At 34.7% G+C, this 17,466-nt stretch overlaps 1 protein-coding gene across 1 annotated transcript; it reads right to left on the bottom strand.

The window, feature by feature from the left end:
* Positions 1–894: 894 nt before the first annotated feature.
* LOC102592615 (uncharacterized) lies at positions 895–6,513 on the bottom strand. The gene is made up of 9 exons (XM_006338755.2): positions 6,045–6,513; positions 5,636–5,672; positions 5,477–5,555; positions 5,359–5,404; positions 5,195–5,293; positions 3,608–3,676; positions 3,159–3,537; positions 2,917–3,068; positions 895–2,066 (listed from the first exon to the last, which is right to left on the bottom strand). Exons 1-9 carry the CDS (start codon positions 6,429–6,431, stop codon positions 1,236–1,238), a joined length of 2,079 nt encoding a protein of 692 aa, XP_006338817.1. The 5' UTR covers positions 6,432–6,513; the 3' UTR covers positions 895–1,235.
* Between the last annotated feature and the right edge of the window lie 10,953 nt (positions 6,514–17,466).

Consider the following 17,466-nt stretch of genomic DNA (forward strand, 5'->3'; position numbering starts at 1 on the left):
GATTTTAGCCATCGTAAATTGAAATGCCGACGATTCTATCTTCGAAGTCGCCATCATCTTCCTGGAGCTTCTCACCCCAGCCGGCCAAGAAGGAGGAGAAGAAATTTGAGGATGAAACAACAAATATGTTGTTGCTTCCGTTATCAATGGAGTTTTTTTGTCATTGATCATACTAAAAAGGCATTTTCTTTTATGGACTGAGATTGTATTATTTAGTTACAATCAAATCTCTCCGTCGAAATCCAATCTAAATGAAAAACGAAAAGAGAGAAAAAAGAAAGAAAGAAACTTCAAGTTGTTGTCGTCTCCTTCAATGGTGAAGCTTATGAAGGAGAAGAAAGAAAAAAAAAATCAAAACAGTAAAATAAAAGATTATTTATTTAGTTAATAAAAATATTGCAAAAGAAAAGTTTAATCTTATTTTTTTTGGTTTCCACGCTCTTTAGGTGAGTGATATACACTCTCTTTATAAAATATCAAAAAATGGTTCAATAATTTCATATTAAACTAGTTTAGGGGTGTATTAGGACCCTCGCAAAGTTTGAGTGTCTTTTTGAAAAATATATCTTACTTTAATGGGGTAATTATGTATTTTCTCTATATGTATTGATAATTTTATAAAGAATGTTATTTAGTATAATAAGACTTGCTTCCCAATTAGATGTGAACACATTAATATTTGATTATTTGTTATTTGTGAGTGATCAATGCCCATTAATGATCATCCATCGTAATTTAGACATTAGTTTTTTTGTGTTTAGGCAAAACAAAACAATCATTGGAGATCATTGTAGACTATTTTTTGGTTATATGGCATTATATTAAACCACATTGTACACCATATAAATCAACTTGATGATGCTAAAAAGTTGCACATACTTTGATTAGATTATGTTGCTATGCATTGTAGGGTTGTAATATATAACCAAAATCAATTTTTTTTTTTAAAAAGAAGCCAAAAACCATTTTTTCCCCCTAATTACCTACCTATTGGTTTTTTGCCAAAATATTTGGGAGATACTACTTACAGAGTTGCAGTATCAACTGCGGATATTCCCCACCCAACTATCTATTTGACTCATGGGTTCAAATTCTCAAATGTTGTTACATACCAATTCCCTAGTTTCAATCTAAAAATTGGATACATCCATTTTCCTAGTGCCCCTACCATGATTTAGGTTAACATGAATAATCTACTTCACCTGGTTCAAATGCAGAAAGGGCTAATAAATAAGTTAGAGCTGCAATGCTAAATCTGGCTGCTGTGGGGATCCAACTCGTAAACTAGAACTAGGGGAGCTTGAAGTTTGGACTTTGACATTCAGGTCCGGCGGATTCGGAAGAGATACCCTATACTGCCCTGCAGATACAGAGGCAGGTTGAGAATCTCCAGAAACCCTCCAAGTCTGCTCTAAATTCCCAGAATGCAATTTACTCCAGCTTTCTCGTAAACTGTTTTCCAGAGAGCAGACACGGTTTGAAGGCGACTGATGAGAGGATGAAACATCTCTTTTAGGAACTGTTCCAGGCAATTGACCACCAGGCCTTGAGGCGGCCTCTTGTAGGCTCGGTTCCCCTTTAGGCATGGACAGCCTTTTTACCTCCATTTGCGCAGACAAATCATACCCAATCATACCACTGAAACCATTTCTTGGGTTGCCGGAAGGTTTCTGCTTAGCCTGGGAGTTAGATGCAGGAAATGCACAGGAAAAATCACCACTAGCCTCTGCTACATCATTTTGGCTGTTCAAAGTCTTACCAGCTTCAACATTTCCATCACTAGGCCTGCACATGACAGCAGAGCCTACTCCCCGAAGAGATGGTATAACGGCTCTAGAAGAATTGTGATCAGCTGCCAAGCAATCTGATGATTTGTTCTGAGATGAAAAAGTTGACATTAATGTTGATCCTCCACCTTCTCCTACCCATCCAGGACCAAACTTTACTTCAGCAGGTAAAACAGTTTCTAACTTCTTAGAAGCTACTTTCCAGACAACTGGCCCAAGATCTGCAGCAAATCTGGCAAGGCTTCTAGCGTATGCATGCTGCTCGATGTGAACACCAACCTGCATTATAGTTAGATTAGTCTTGGTTGCGTAAGACAACATCAAAGATAATCACACACAATCACAAGAAAATAAAGGCATCTTATTTTCTTTCAGGGATGGTGGGACAAGGTAATCTGGCAAGAGTAACAATACACCAGACTGATTACTGCAATTTTTCCCCACTCTTTGATTGCATTGATGGGAGAGGATCAGCCCTAAAAAGTGTTTAGAAGGTCCAGCATGAGACTGTTAATACTTCACAGCAGAATCATTAGTGAAACAAATTAATGTTTGCCCATCCAATATAGTGCACTAAAAACATGAACTTTATCTTGCAGTACAGTTGATATACCTACAAGCAACATAGAGGTGGAAAGGTTTGTTTTTCTCCATTTTCATCAAAGTCGAGTCTTAGAAGGTAGTGTTTTTATCATTTTTAATAGGTAGTCTTAGAAGATAATGTGTACCGGAAATGCAAAATAATAATTTGCAAAACTCGACAGCAGCAGCATAGTATTTCCTGAAAGGCATTGCACAGCTATAAAAAAAACAGTGAAAACGTCCACAACACCCTGCAGTCGTTGAGAGCAGGGAGAAAAAGAAAAATAAAAGGTGAGAAAGAAAGAGAAAGGAAAGCAACATAAGCCACAAGGGTATTTCGTCTAGTGGTAAGAGCACAACATAGGATGTTTAGGTCGAGTGTGTCACAGGTTTGAACCTCAAGTCCTCAACACAGATAAAAAGCCTGGTATTTAAGTGGAGAAGGGTAGAGGGTGGGCCCATCATCCACCGATTTTCAAACCCTGTGTCACTGGCTGTCGAATTTCTCGGTTATTAAAAAAAAATAACATAGGCTTAAAGTACATACTGCCATTAACCGCTTTAGGTCATCAGCATTCCACAACAAAGATGGCTCACTACAAGAAGCTGACTGATGGAATAGTTGGTATGTGTCACGCCTGTTTTCATCAACTGAAAAATGTTTCTTTCCATACTTCAGATCAGCCCTCAAAATGGAAGCTGCACGTAACAAAACAATCAGCTTTTTTCAACAAAATAGAAAAAGAAAAGAGATTGCAGAAAAAGAAAAAAAGAGTGTAAGGTACAAACCTGGAAACTCATTCCAATCAACCAACCATTCAGAATAAGTTTCACCACGAGAGCGATATGTGGAGGATATATCAGCAGAACGGAACTTATAAAGCATAGGTCCCTTTCTTAGATTGTAAGAATTAGATCCACCGACTTTTTCCTCTCCACTAGCAAGAGTGGCGCCTGAAGAAAGCTCAGGAGCAATACAATCAATAGGTGAACCCTCAACAGACATTTTTAGGTTTTTGCTTGGGGGTGGAGAACTCTCTTCAGACTTCTTAAGATTTTTGCTTGGGGGCCGGCCTCTACGAACAACCTTAGGTTGCAGCTCACCATCCTCCCCTTCATGCCTCAAATTATCAAAATCTCTTTTTGCCAGATCTTGAATAGACCGTGCCTAAAGAGCAATATGTTCAGGAAATAATGGAAGCAAAAAAAAATGGAAGCAGACAAAGGCTAATGCGCACCTGCCGAAAGTAAACAGTATCTGAGGCATTATATTGCATTGCATTTGAACATATTAAGAAGACATCAGCCTGCATGAGCCGACATTGTGCCAGAGGTCAGCATCAAATTTTAACTGTTTACCACTCCAGCAGCATTTTCTCAGGACAAACACAATTGCACCCCACCAATAATAAAACATATGATGAAAAAAAAACTAATTGAACCAATAGAAGTATCAAGAAGCGAAAATAAGCAGAAACCTAACACAAATTTTGCTAAACAAAATGAGAAATAAGACACCATGACTAAACAAACACTAGAAAAACATCCTCAGGCTAACGATGATAGTGCATTTGGGTACATTTACATCTCCTTAAGCATACCTTCCCCAAATGCATCATAAATTCTGGAATTTGAGACCTGCATATTTATCGTATTCTTTTAACTTCTTTATATTGATGCCTCTTTTGCTGCTTCTTTTTTTCATCTTTAGAATTAATTTCCAATTCTAGACTAAGAGGGTGTTTGGATTGGCTTAAAAGTTGGTCAAATCTGTTTTTAAGACAGTTTTAAAAACTCTGAAAGTGTTAGACAAATATAAAAAATAACTTAAAATAAGTTAGGAAGTGTTTGACAAGGTGAAAAATGACTTAATATAAGTCAAAAACCAAAAGTTGGTCTCCACCTACGTTAGTTTGACTTTTTATTTTTGACTTAAAAGCTACTCCCTCTCCTTTTTAGCAACACTTTAGCTTCAACTTTCCACGTGACATATTTAAGGCCACAAGATTAAAGGGCATTTTGGTACATTTGACATAACTTTAATTTAGAACAACAAGATTAAAAAGTCTTCTTTCTTTTCTTAAACTCCGTTCCAAGTCAAACTAGGTCATTCTTTTTTAAACGGAGGGAGTACTTTTTTTAAGCCAATCCAAACGGGTTCTAAACAACCAAGAAAGAAAGATGATCATGAGGATAAGTCTTGAATTCTAAACCAACTAAAGATAATAAATATATAAAATCAATTGTGCACGAAAGGCTGATAAGGCCAAGAGGAAGACAATGAACATGTTCAAATCAAACACAAAAGTCTTACTGTCATAGCTTCTTTTATTTAAATAACACTGTTAACAACGACTGCAGCACTGTAGCCTTGAGAATTAGTCTGGACACAAGGATCCAAAAACAAGGGACTCTAATGGCTATGAAGGTCAGACATCTTGCCAACACTCCTAAGCTTTAATAAATGACCAACAGAACAAATATCAAACTGATAAATTCAAGAATATTGGTCCTCCCTTAACCACTTTAAATTTGCATGGTCACGAAATTTCTTAAACGATAAAACAAAAATAAAAATCACCAGATCGGAACTTAAAACAGGAAACTGTAACCTAAAAAGAATTTTGTGCTTAACTCAATGTGCAGTCAGCATTATGCTACAAAAGGCAACAGAAAACATCAGCAAACAGGAGAATCTACAAGTTTGCATAAAATATCAATAGCCGTAATTGTTTCCAAAGTAAGCCATGGAGTGTCAATGGAAAGTTGAATCCACAACTACTACAAATAGAATACACTCGACCATTGAGTAATCCTTTACCAACCTCTAACTCCTCCAGGTTTGAGTAGAGTCGTCCATCAAGTTTCTTCCTCACGGTTCCAAAATCCATAGGATGCTGTATAATCTCATGATAATCAGGTATCTGCAAAGAAACTATTTCAGTATCTACTAAAAATACAATTAAATGTGTCTCTTGCAAAGGAGTACCTCATCATGATCAACAGGCTCGGAGAATACACCATAAGTGTCCTTCCTGCATTTGAACATAGAGAGAATTTGAGATGGGGAAAAAATAAAAAGAAAGTGAAAAAATCTGAATTCTTACTTTTGAAGTCTGTCAAGTATGAACACCAACAACTTTTTGTCTGGCAAAGGTGTTGTGGGGCCGGACACCAATGGCGACCCTAACCAACAATAAACAGAATTTAAAAACAATAACTGGGAATTCAAAACGAAAATTCGTGAAAATAGTTCGAATTTGCACCATTTGATGTGTCCGTTGCTTTCGAAAGCTTTTCCTCCTGCAAAATTCATTTTTTTACTAAATATACATCAACACTCAAATGAAGTAGGCGACTTTTGGAAATGAAAGAAGAAAAATAAGCAACTGCAAGTAATAAAAGTTTAATTAATTACTTTCTAAAATTTCGAAAATACATTGAAATAAAAAAGCAGCGACTCAGTCAAAACACATCAGATCTTTAAAATCACCAGAAAAAAAAAGGAACGTTGAAGTTAGGCGCCAAATCCAAAAAAGTTTTGGATCACATAAACAATAGGAAATTTCCAACGAAAAACAAAAAAATTGTAATTTTTCCAAAAATAGAAGAACATTTTATTGACTCAATAAATTAAGATTTTGAAAATTAGCAAAAAACTCCAAATTTCACCACCTGATCAGCAACAACGTCATCAGATCTGGGATCCACGGAATCGATTTTCCTTCTCTTAACATTAACAGACGCGTCGTGATTATCACCGTCGGAATCAGAAAGTGAATTGGCAGAAGACGAATCTTGTTCGAAATGTTGTTGATTTGATTCAGGCAAACGCACAACTAATTTGACTTTCTTCTCTTTTCTTTCGTCATCGTCGTCGATGAAGTCCGGAGGCGGAGAATTCGAGTTCGGATTAGGGTTCCGGCGATTGGATCGACGGGAAGGGGTAGAAATGGAAAGTTTATTGTCACGTTCATGGAGATCTGAAAGAGAAGGACGGCCTTTCTTCTTCTTCTTCTTCATTTCAGTCGGCGCTGCTGTGGTGGTTGCTGCCTTACCCATTTCTCTCTCTGTCTCTCTCTACAAACAACGTTGATTATTCTTTTTCCTAATTTTTGTTTTATTTATTTTTTATACGTGGTTAATACTCATGGAGTTATGGGTCACTATTTGAATTGAATTAATGTAATAAGTTATGACAGAATTTAAGAGAAAGGCTTAATTATATCATCTACTTTCACAAAACTCATTATTTATGTTATTAGTTAAAGTCAAAATTTAGTTTATTTATGTTATTTTTGTTTGAAATTATTTTTACCTATGTCTTTGATGGTTAACGAAAAATTATCCGATTTTATAAAATTATTTTGTCCACGTGGTGAAGGATAATTTCCTATATCATTATTTTTTCTTTAGAAAGAAGAATTAGGCAAATTCCTAAAACCAGTTTGAATCTATCTATATATGATATATTTATAATAGAAGTAAAAAGTGTTACATGTCAGTACCATAAAAAAAATTCATAATAAAATAAATTTATCCTTTCTCTTAAATTTATCATTTCTCTTAAATTATCATATTCGAACTTTGATCGAAATTGTTATAACAATATCGAACTTTGAAAATGGCCTTTTACCTTGCACTATTTAATAATGTATTTTAAAGGTATATATGTGTCCACGTAGACATCATAAATATTGCACCATTATAAATAGTAATATGTCCTTCACACTCATACTTCCGTTGGGTCATTATAAAACTGATTGTCATAAAAAAACAATAATTACCATAAAAAATTAATAATAAAAAAAATAATTAAAACTGTTCGGCAAAATAAAGATAATTACCATTATAAACTCAAAAACTTATTGTCAAAAAAAAGAGTTAAAAATTGTGGATTGAGGTATTTTTTTTCCCCTTTCTTTTCTAAAATTTGTTTTAAATTCTATCCATATAAATTATAATATGCCTTATTTTGTTTTTAAAATATCTAGTTTATTTATGTCATATTTACCAATAAGAAAATCATCTTATCTCTATATATAACCAATATATAATAAAAGAAGTAAAAAGTGTCATGTGTTATTTAGTTGGTTGTTGACCAACGGAAAGCATGGGATCAAAAAAGGCAGAATTTACGCAATTTCTTTTCTAAGAAAGAGATCATAGTGATTGATGGCTCTTTCAATCCGGCGAAATGGAATTGGCGTGTACCAATTTGGGTCAGATTAGCACAAAAAATAAAATAATTACCATTAAAACAATAAATTGATAATCAAAAAAATAAATTTAAAATTGATTGTCATAAAAAAACAACAATCACAATAAAAAAAAAATCTAACTATATATCATAAGTAAAAAAATGTCACCTGTCACACCAAAAAAAACAATAATTACCATTAATGTAATAAAATTTAAAAACTGATAGTCATTAAAATGCAATAATTACCATAAAAAAATACTAATCCAGAAAATAAATTTAAAATTGTTTGTCAAAAATAAATAAAATCAATAATCTATCTATTTATCTAAATATATAATAAGAGAAGTAAAAAATGTCACGTGTCATCACCATAAAAAAATAATAAGTACCATTAAAAAAAATAATGCAATAATAATAAATTTAAAACTGATTGTCATAAAAAAACAATAATTACCATAAAAAATTAATAATAATAAAAATAATTAAAACTGTTTGGCAAAATAAAGATAATTACCATTATAAACTCAAAAACTTATTGTCAAAAAAAAAAGTTAAAAATTGTGGATTGAGGTATTTTTTTTCCCCTTTCTTTTCTAAAATTTGTTTTAAATTCTATTCATATAAATTATAATATGCCTTATTTTGTTTTAATAATAGAAAGAAAAAACTTTCAATTCAATTAAAAAAAAAAGATCACGTCCTTTAAAAAAAAGAAAGCTAGCCACAACAAAATACCTAAATAATTAATTTAAATTTTAAATAATAACTAATTTCATCCCTAAAATAAAATCTAAACTTCCTAACGCATATCTTTGAAAAAAAATACTATTCTTAATAACATCATCTACACTTTTTTAAACCAAACTCTTCAAAATACGAATTTAAACATTTGTAAAACAAAAATTGCAAATCTAAATATAATAAGAGAAGTAAAAAGTGTCACATGTTAGCACCACAAAAAAATAAAATTATCATTAAAAAAAATTAATCAATAATAAAAAAAATAAACGGAAAAGGGCCAAAAAAATTCCTGGACTATCTGAAAAGGTTTTAAAATCTCCTCATTCACCTATTGGGTTAAAAATACCTCTCGGTCCACTATTACTCTTAAGGCCTCATTTGTTTTCATTAAGATTAAGATGTTTAGATGAATGCACATCTGAATGATTAAAATCTTGTCTCTAGATCTGAACATTGAATGATTAAGATTGTTTGTTATTAAACATCTTAATATAAGTGTGTGTGTATATATATATATATATAATTTTTATTAATCTGTAGTTAAATATTACATTAACAAGATATTAGAAAAAAACCCAGTCTTTGCTAAACGTTAATATATTTAAATTATAAATTAATATTTTAACTTTGATAAAAATAAAATGGAACTACGTTGATTATATATATAAATTATAATAATAAAAGTAATTGTTAGAAAACAATATAGTCATCTTTTTTTTTTTTAATTTCAAAATCACATATTTATGAAGTTGTTTTGAACTTTAGTCAAAATAAAAAATTTACAATAAATTTTATCAATTCTTGGTAAACAAGCCACAAGAACAAAAATGAAAAGTATAAGGAAAATAATTTGGATAATTAATAAAGTTAGAGAATAAGAGAGGCTTGATTTTTTTTTTTGAAGAAAAAAATATGGAGCACAATTTTTTTCCGAAAATAAATCCGTCTTTAAAAGGGCCTGAATGAGAATAAGACTGTCACAGATCTGATTCATTCACACCTTTTCAGACCCATTCAGACTCATTAAGAGATATTTTTAGTAAAAAAAACAGACACACTTAATGACCTAATGTCTGAACCATTCAGATTCAGACCTCCATTAAGTGCAAACAAATGAAACCTAAAACAAAGAGTGCAGAACTTATTTGAGCCATAAAGAGATAAAACTAACATAAATAAGTTACCGTTTAGAGTATAACTAAAATAAGCTTAGCATAATTTTTTCTTCCATTATATAAAAAAATATAAACGGCCGACGTTAGTCTATCAACGTTTAAATTTTAATATAAAACGAATATTTTTCTTACACTTTATAAAGTGCAACTTTTTCTTACACTTTATAGAATAATTTACTTTGTCAAAAACTTTTTACTTTCTTGCTCGAATTTTCTAACCCTACACTAGTCCCCAACCCGACAACCAATCAATTCGACCCCACTTTTGAAAATCGGAAGTTCTCATTTGAAGAGTTTTGAAAGATTAGAGGTTCATAGCATAACCGTAGAACAACCCGACAATCCAACAAAATATTATGTGTTTTCAAATATTTTATATTTTTATTACATATCAATACTTTAAGATTAAGGAAGAACAAATTAAATAAAAAATCATAGCTTAAGTGCAATATGTTAGATTCCATATGTTACTGAAGATTCATACATATAAAAAGTTGAGAATTACTGGTGCATACAGGATGCATGTTCTAGTACCACATTGGATGTTCTCTTACTTTGTCGAAGAGAAATGTTAATATTTGTTGAGACAGGAGCTCGACTAAGATATGATATTAGTCTGTTATTATACTCTATTTGAAAGGCTTGTCAACTTGTAAACATTATGTGGTTTTGATCTTATTTTGTTGTGTTTATGTGTGGAACTCACACAATAAGTTAGGTTATCAGGTTGTGCTACAGACCCCCAATTGTTCGAAAAACTTCAAATGAGAACTTTCAAATTTCAAAAGAGGGGTCGATGTTGGGTTGGGGACCCGTATAGGGTTAGAAAATTTGAGGAAGAAAGTAAAAAGTTTTTGGTGAAGTAAAAACTTCTACTTTATAAAGTGTAAGAAAAACTTCTACTTTATTAAGTGCAAGAAAGACTTCTACTTTATAAAGTGTAAGAAAAAATTACACTTATTTGTGTCAATTTTATCTTTTAATGGCTCAATCATGTTCCGGACTCTAAAACAAAAGCCTTTTATTTTTTATTTTTTATTATTATTAATTATTATGTAGCATCTTTCTATTGGATAAATTTAAATTTCAACCCACCAAATTTTTTTCACCCGCCCAACTCATATCCACATTCTTTGACCCAAACCCAATTAAAAGATTCACCAAAAATAAAAGATTTGATCGTCTCCTTTCTCCCCCTTAAACCTAATAACCTTTTTTCTTCTTTCCTCTTTTCTTATTTAATCATTTCAAGATCAATTTCACCCCCAAATACTTAAATTTTCAGTGCAATACTTTATTGAAGTTGAAGGATTCAAGTTGGAGCATTGACTTTTAAAGGACGAGGCAAGGAAGAGACGTGGGAGATGGGGGGGGGGGTTGGTCATCTTCAAGAAAAGGACTTCTAATGACATGTGGATATTATAGTAACAGAGATCACAACATATGGATCTTCCCAGGAAATGCAAGATGTGACCTTAACAACAATACAAGAGAGTCAAATTTCTGAACAAGAACAATAATTTGCTCAACATTTAGCCATCGTTGATTATAAATGGGAAGGTGAAGAGGAAGATGAAGATGACCGGCCAATTTTGAGGCCGAAGGTGGTATCTTAAGCAAAGACTAGACTTCAACAAAAAAAGTTACAACGAAGACCAACTAGTACCAAAAAAATAAGCTTCAAGGGAGATGAATCCGGTGTCATAGAACCTACCAATATGTCTTATTCACCAAAGAAAGTTACTTGAAAAGGCAAGATAACAATGACCTCAAATCAGCTGGTTGCATAGAAAGAAAAAAGAGTTAATAAATTGAAGACTAATAGGGCAAGCATTAGAGAAGAAATGACCAACATTTAGGAAAAAAATACATGTTTTTGTGGTGACTAATTCGAGAATTTACTCGGTAATCCTCCTCTCATGAGTCAGTTTTTGGGTTGAGTTAAACCCAAGATCTATTTCTTTAACAAAAGACAAGTACGTTACAAACAGTTGGGACCTTTAGAAATCCAATGATTTTGTTATTTAGAGATTCATGGTTATTACTTTTCATCATATTGTAGTTGCGGGGCAATTCAATGCTCATCTTGCAAATCTATACTCTTGATAGAATCCATGAGTGGCCACCTTCCAACCCCTTCTCGAGTTGTCTGGCCTTTTATTTTCTTTTAGTTATTTAAGGTTCTTTAGTTAAACTTTTATCTTCTTATGGGTTTTCATTTTGGTCTTGATTTCAAAAATTTATTGTTATGCCAATTAAAGTATGTTTGGGTCGAGTTTCGTGATTTTATTAATTATTGGTAAAAGCCCATCTCTGGGCCAAATGAGTAGTTCACATTAAAATAGTAACTTAAATGCTCTTCTATAAGACTATAATTATACACTTTTTTTAATGAGTGGTGTCCGGGCCAACTTTCGTGCACCTTGACTAATTCCACGGGATACCTGCCACCTTCCACCAGCAACATGTACCATGTAACTCTGTCCACCAAGTCTAGGACATATGTGTAACACCTCGCTAAGTAAAATAGATGGAATTAGAAAGAGTCATTTGTGGAAAGAATGAAAAATCTGAAAATTGGGTAAGTTATGTTAAGTATGAATTTTTGGTCAACTTCAAAAGACCATAACTCCTAGCTCTGGATGAGTTAGGTGTGCTACAAGATACCGCAGGAAATCTCTTTGAATTATCTTTCCAACGCTGTCGAGTTTGCTTATTTTTGAGTTCGTATGAGGGAGATATGCCCATGAGAAGTCGGGCTGTCTAGATAAGGAAAGTCAAAACCGGATTTTAGAAGGGTATTATGGTCTTTTCCATACCCAATTGATTTAATTCGTTTTCAGAGAGAGAAGAGGAAAGTCAAGAGTCAAGATTCGTCGTCTTCGTGAGGAATTGATTGCGGATTTCGTCAAGGATTTGATCCTACGAGGTATGTGACACTTTCATAACGTTGGGTTCGTTCACCCACGTGCCAAACATATTTATTTCAAAGTGAAGTCGTCCTAAAAAGATTGGAAGTTTGAATGTTCTTGATGTGCGTTCTTGAATTGCTTTCGTTCTTGAATTTGGGTTGAGATTGAGGAATTTCTTGAGGTTATAATGTTGTTTCCTTGAGTTATTTGAGTTAGATTCTTGTGTGTATATACTGGGTATCTGAATCTAAAGATAATTTGAGAAAAAGAACTAAGTTTAGGCAAATTGGGGTTAGAAAATGAAGAAGGAAAAAGTCGGGCGAATCTGGGTACCAGGTCCGCGTCACGAACCTGTTCCTCAAGATGGGGAATTTTCTCTCTGCATCGCAGAGCGGTCACGGACCCTTTTGCCTCAAAATTTATTTTGCGACCAAATATTTAAATGCATCTCTGCGTCGCAGATTTGTTTCCAGACAGTGATTTCTTGATCGTTTCTAATGTTTAACTATCTCAAAACACTCCTATACATCATGAGATCTTTCCTATCACAAATCAAAATCCTTGAATCCATAAATTCAAATTCAAATTCAAGGAAAGTTAAGAGCCAAGTCTAGAGAGTTCTTAGAGTCCTTTCAAAAAGTCTTTTTCAAATGCTTTAAACTTGTTTTAAGACTTGAGTTTTGAGTTAAGTAAGAGTAACAAATGAAGTTCATTTCTTCAAAAAGAGTAAATGTTTTCACATTTTAAACAAGAGAGGAAACACCGATTTCCAAGAGAGCCTTTGAGCTAGTTTTTGAGTAATTATCTCAAACCACAGAAAGAGTTTTGTTTCTAAACATATGAGCTGAGTTATTTTTGGAGTAGTATTGAGCACCGATATGGGGACGAGTTCATAATAACTCATGTCTCCATAAACCATGTAGCTAACGTGGGTAGAAATGGTCATACTTTTTAGATGATTTCTTAAGGCTTTTTAGCATAGACTAGAAGATCCACTTAGTTGAGGCGTTCTATATCCCGACAAGTTATAAGAAAGTTCTGGCAGCGTGGGCGAGACATTGTATCATCACATAACTCATAGTGATGGTTGTTGATTAGAGAAATTCCCGCAGAATTATATTACTTTATTATATATGTATATTGAGTTGTTACCTACTGTTTTAAAGCTTTATATAAACTACATCTTTATTGTTGTTTATTTCTGCATTGAGTTGATTATCCATGAGTTGATTAAAGTTGAGGTAAGTGTTTCTTTCAGAATTCAGTTCAAGCTTATGTCATGTTTAGTTTTCCCCTCGCATGCTCGTACATTTAATGTACTGATGTCATTTGGCCTGCATCATTTTATGATGTAGATACAGGTAACCATGATCAGCATCCAGTGCCTCGTTGATCTAGTTGAGCACTCAGAGTCAGTTGGTGAGCCTCCTTGCTTTCCGGAGGACCCCTTTTTTCATTGTTTTCAGTATTTCAGTTGTTAGGATGATCTGGGTTTTTGTCCCAACATCCCTCATTATTTTATAGGCTTTATAGACGGTTAGTTATAGTTCACTAGTCTTTCCATTTCAGTTGTTTATCTTAAGACATTGAGTTGCCATTTTGGCTAGTCGAATGTTCTTTTAAGACATTCCAAGTTATTGCATGAGTTATCTTTTGAGGTTGTTTCTTATGATTTAAGTCTTCCAAGTTATTGCATGAGCTATCTTTTGAGGTTGTTTCTTCTGATTTAAGTCTTCCGCTACAAGTTAAGATAAGCCAAAGGATTGCTTGGGGCCAACAATGGTTCCCGAGTTCTAGTCCCGCTTAGGGTGTAGGCTCGGGGGTGTGACAAAATTGGTATCAGAGAACAGAGTTCAAGAGTCCTAGGGAATCTATGAAGCCGTGTCTGTAGAGTCCTAGTTATCGATGTGAAGCGCGCCACATCTATAATTGGGAGGCTGCAACATTTAGGAACTATTTCACTTCTTTTATATTCATTTTGTGCGATAAAGTTAATCTCTATAAAGTTTCCTTCTAACTCGTGTTTGCGCGTGTCTTTCAGTTGATCATGCCTCCACAAAGAGCTGCCAAAGGTTGTCCTGCTAGGAGGAATGTCGAGGAACACGGGGTACCTAATGCACCTGAAGTGCAACCTTAAGAAGAAGTCACCAATGCTGAGTTCAGGGAAGCGATCATAACGTTAAGTCAAGTTGTTACCAATCAAGTTGGTCAGAGAGAGAATCGATAGGAAGGGAATGATACTTCAAGAATCTGTGAGTTTCTAAGGATGAATCCTCCAAGCTTCACTGGTTCAAGCACTACTGAGGATCTGGAAAATTTTGTTGAGGAACTGCAGAAGTTGTTTGATGTTATGCACGTCGTCGATGCTGAGCGAGTGGAACTAGTTGTATATCAACTAAAAAGTGTTGCTAGGACTTGGTTTGACCAGTGGAAAAAGGGTAGAGCTGAGGGTGCACCAATTTTGAGTTGGGCTATGTTTGAGGAGGCTTTCTTGGGGAGTTTCTTTCCTCGTGAACTGTGAGAATCCAAGGTACGAAAATTACTTACTCTTAAGCAGGATTCTTTGAGTGTTCATGAGTACAGTTTGAAGGTCACCCAACTTTCCCGATATGCTCCAGAGATGGTTGCGGATATGAGGAGCATGATGAGTTTGTTTGTTGCTGGATTGTTTCGTCTGTCAAGTAAGGAGGGCAAGACAGCGATGCTAATAGAGGACATGGATATAGAGATACTTATGGTTTATGTGCAGTAGGTTGAAGAAGAGAAGCTGATGGATAGAGAAGAATTCAGAAACAAGAAAGCTAAGGCAGGGAATGAGTCTAGGCTGCAAAGGGGTAATGTGAACCGTTCTTCCTTTCAACATAAGTAAAAGGGACCTGCTCCATCATCTGCTAGTGCACCTGCACTAAGGAACAAATGTGAGTATATTAGTCAGAATTCACAGAATTTCAGAGCTAGACCTGCCAGTCTCAGGGTAGTGTGGCATAAGGAGGTAATTGGGCTCCTACATGTGCTAAGTGTGGTAGGAACCACCCAGGTGCTTGTCGCGATAGCTGTACTGGATGTTTCAAGTGCGGTCACTTCATGAAAGAGTGTCCTAAGAACAGACATGGCAATGGAAATAGGGGCAATAAAGCCCAATCTTCTTCAATTGCTCCACCAGACAGGGTTGCACCTAGAGGATCTACTTTAGGGACTAGCGGAGGAGCAAACCGCCTATATGCGATCACTAGTCGTCAAGAGCAAGATAATTCTCCAGATGTTGTCACTGGTATGATCAAAGTCTTTACTTTTGATGTTTATGGCTAGCTAGATCCAAGAGCGAGTCTATCTTTTGTGACTCCTTATGTTGCGATGAATTTTGATGTTCTTCCTGAGAAACTTTGTGAGCCCTTCAGTGTTTCTACCCTTGTTGGTGAGTCTATTCTAGCTAAGAGAGTCTATCGTGATTGTATTATTTCTGCCAATCATAAGAGCACCATGGATGATTTAGTTGAGTTAGACATGGTTGATTTTGATGTTATTCTGGGTATGGACTGGCTTCATGCCTGTTATGCCTCCATGGATTGTAGAACTCGAGTTGTCAAATTCCAGTTTCCTAATGAGCTAGTCTTTGAGTGGAGGAGTAGTTCAGCAGTGCCTAAGGGTCGTTTCATTTCGTACCTTAAGGCAAGAAATTTAGTTTCCAAGGGTTGTGTCTATCACTTAGTTCGAGTTGATGATTCTAGTGTTGAGATACCTCCCATTGAGTCAGTTCCTGTTGTGAGTGAGTTTCCAGAGGTCTTTTCAGATGATCTACCCGAAGTCCCTCTTGTGAGAGAAATAGACTTCGGTATAGATATTCTTCCTGATACTCGTCCTATATCTATTCCTCCATATAGAATGGCTCCAGAAGATTTGAAAGAGCTAAAAAATAGTTGAAAGATCTCCTTGATAAGGGTTTTATTCGACCGAGTGTCTCACCTTGGGAAGCTCCGGTTTTATTTGTGAGGAATAAAGATGGTTCCCTTAGAATGTGTATAGATTACCGTCAGTTGAACAAGGTTACTATCAAGAATAAGTATCCTCTTCTGAGAATTGATGATCTTTTCGATCAGCTTCAGGGTGCTACTTGTTTTTCTAAGATAGACCTCAGATCTGGCTACCATCAGTTAAGAGTAAGGGAATGTGATATTCCAAAGACAACTTCCAGGACCCATTATGGTCATTATGAGTTTCTGGTCATGTCGTTCGGTTTAACCAATGTGCCTGGAGCGTTCATGGACCTTATGAATAGAGTATTCAAGCCTTATTTAGATATGTTTGTGATCGTGTTCATTGATGACATTCTAATCTATTCGAGGAATGAGGAAGATCATGCTAGCCATCTCAGAATAGTTCTCCAAACTCTAAAGGATAGATAGTTGTATGCTAAGTTCTCTAAATGTGAGTTTTGGCTTGAGTTTGTGGCATTCTTAGGCATCATTATTTCTGGTGATGGAATTAAAATTGATACTTAGAAAATAGAGGCAGTGCTGAATTAGCCTAGACCCACATCTCCAACTGATATTAGGAGTTTTTTGGGGTTGGCTGGATATTATAAAAGGTTCGTCGAAGGGTTCTCATCTATTTCATCTCCTTTGACCAAGTTGACTCAGAAAATAGTTAAGTTTCAATGGTCTGAAGCTTGTGAGAAAAACTTTCAGGAATCGAAAACTAGGTTGACTACTGCCCAGTATTGACCTTACCAGAGGGTACACAAGGCTTTGTTGTATATTGTGATGCGTCCAGAGTTGGTTTGGGTTGTGTGTTAATGCAGAATGGTAAAGTTATAACTTATGCCTCCAGACAGTTGAAAGTTCACGAGAAGAATTATCCAACCCATGATCTAGAGTTGGTTGTCATGGTATTTGCTTTGAAAATATCGCGTTATTATCTTTATGCTGTTCATGTGGATGTGTTCACCGACCATAAGAGTCTTCAGTATGTATTCAGTCATAAGGATCTTAATCTCAAACAAAGAAGGTGGTTAGAGTTACTCAAGGATTATGATATGAGTATACTCTATTACCCAGGTAAGGCTAATG

Source organism: Solanum tuberosum, unplaced genomic scaffold (assembly GCF_000226075.1).
Source record: "Solanum tuberosum cultivar DM 1-3 516 R44 unplaced genomic scaffold, SolTub_3.0 scf00005, whole genome shotgun sequence".
NCBI classification, from domain to species: Eukaryota; Viridiplantae; Streptophyta; class Magnoliopsida; order Solanales; family Solanaceae; genus Solanum; species Solanum tuberosum.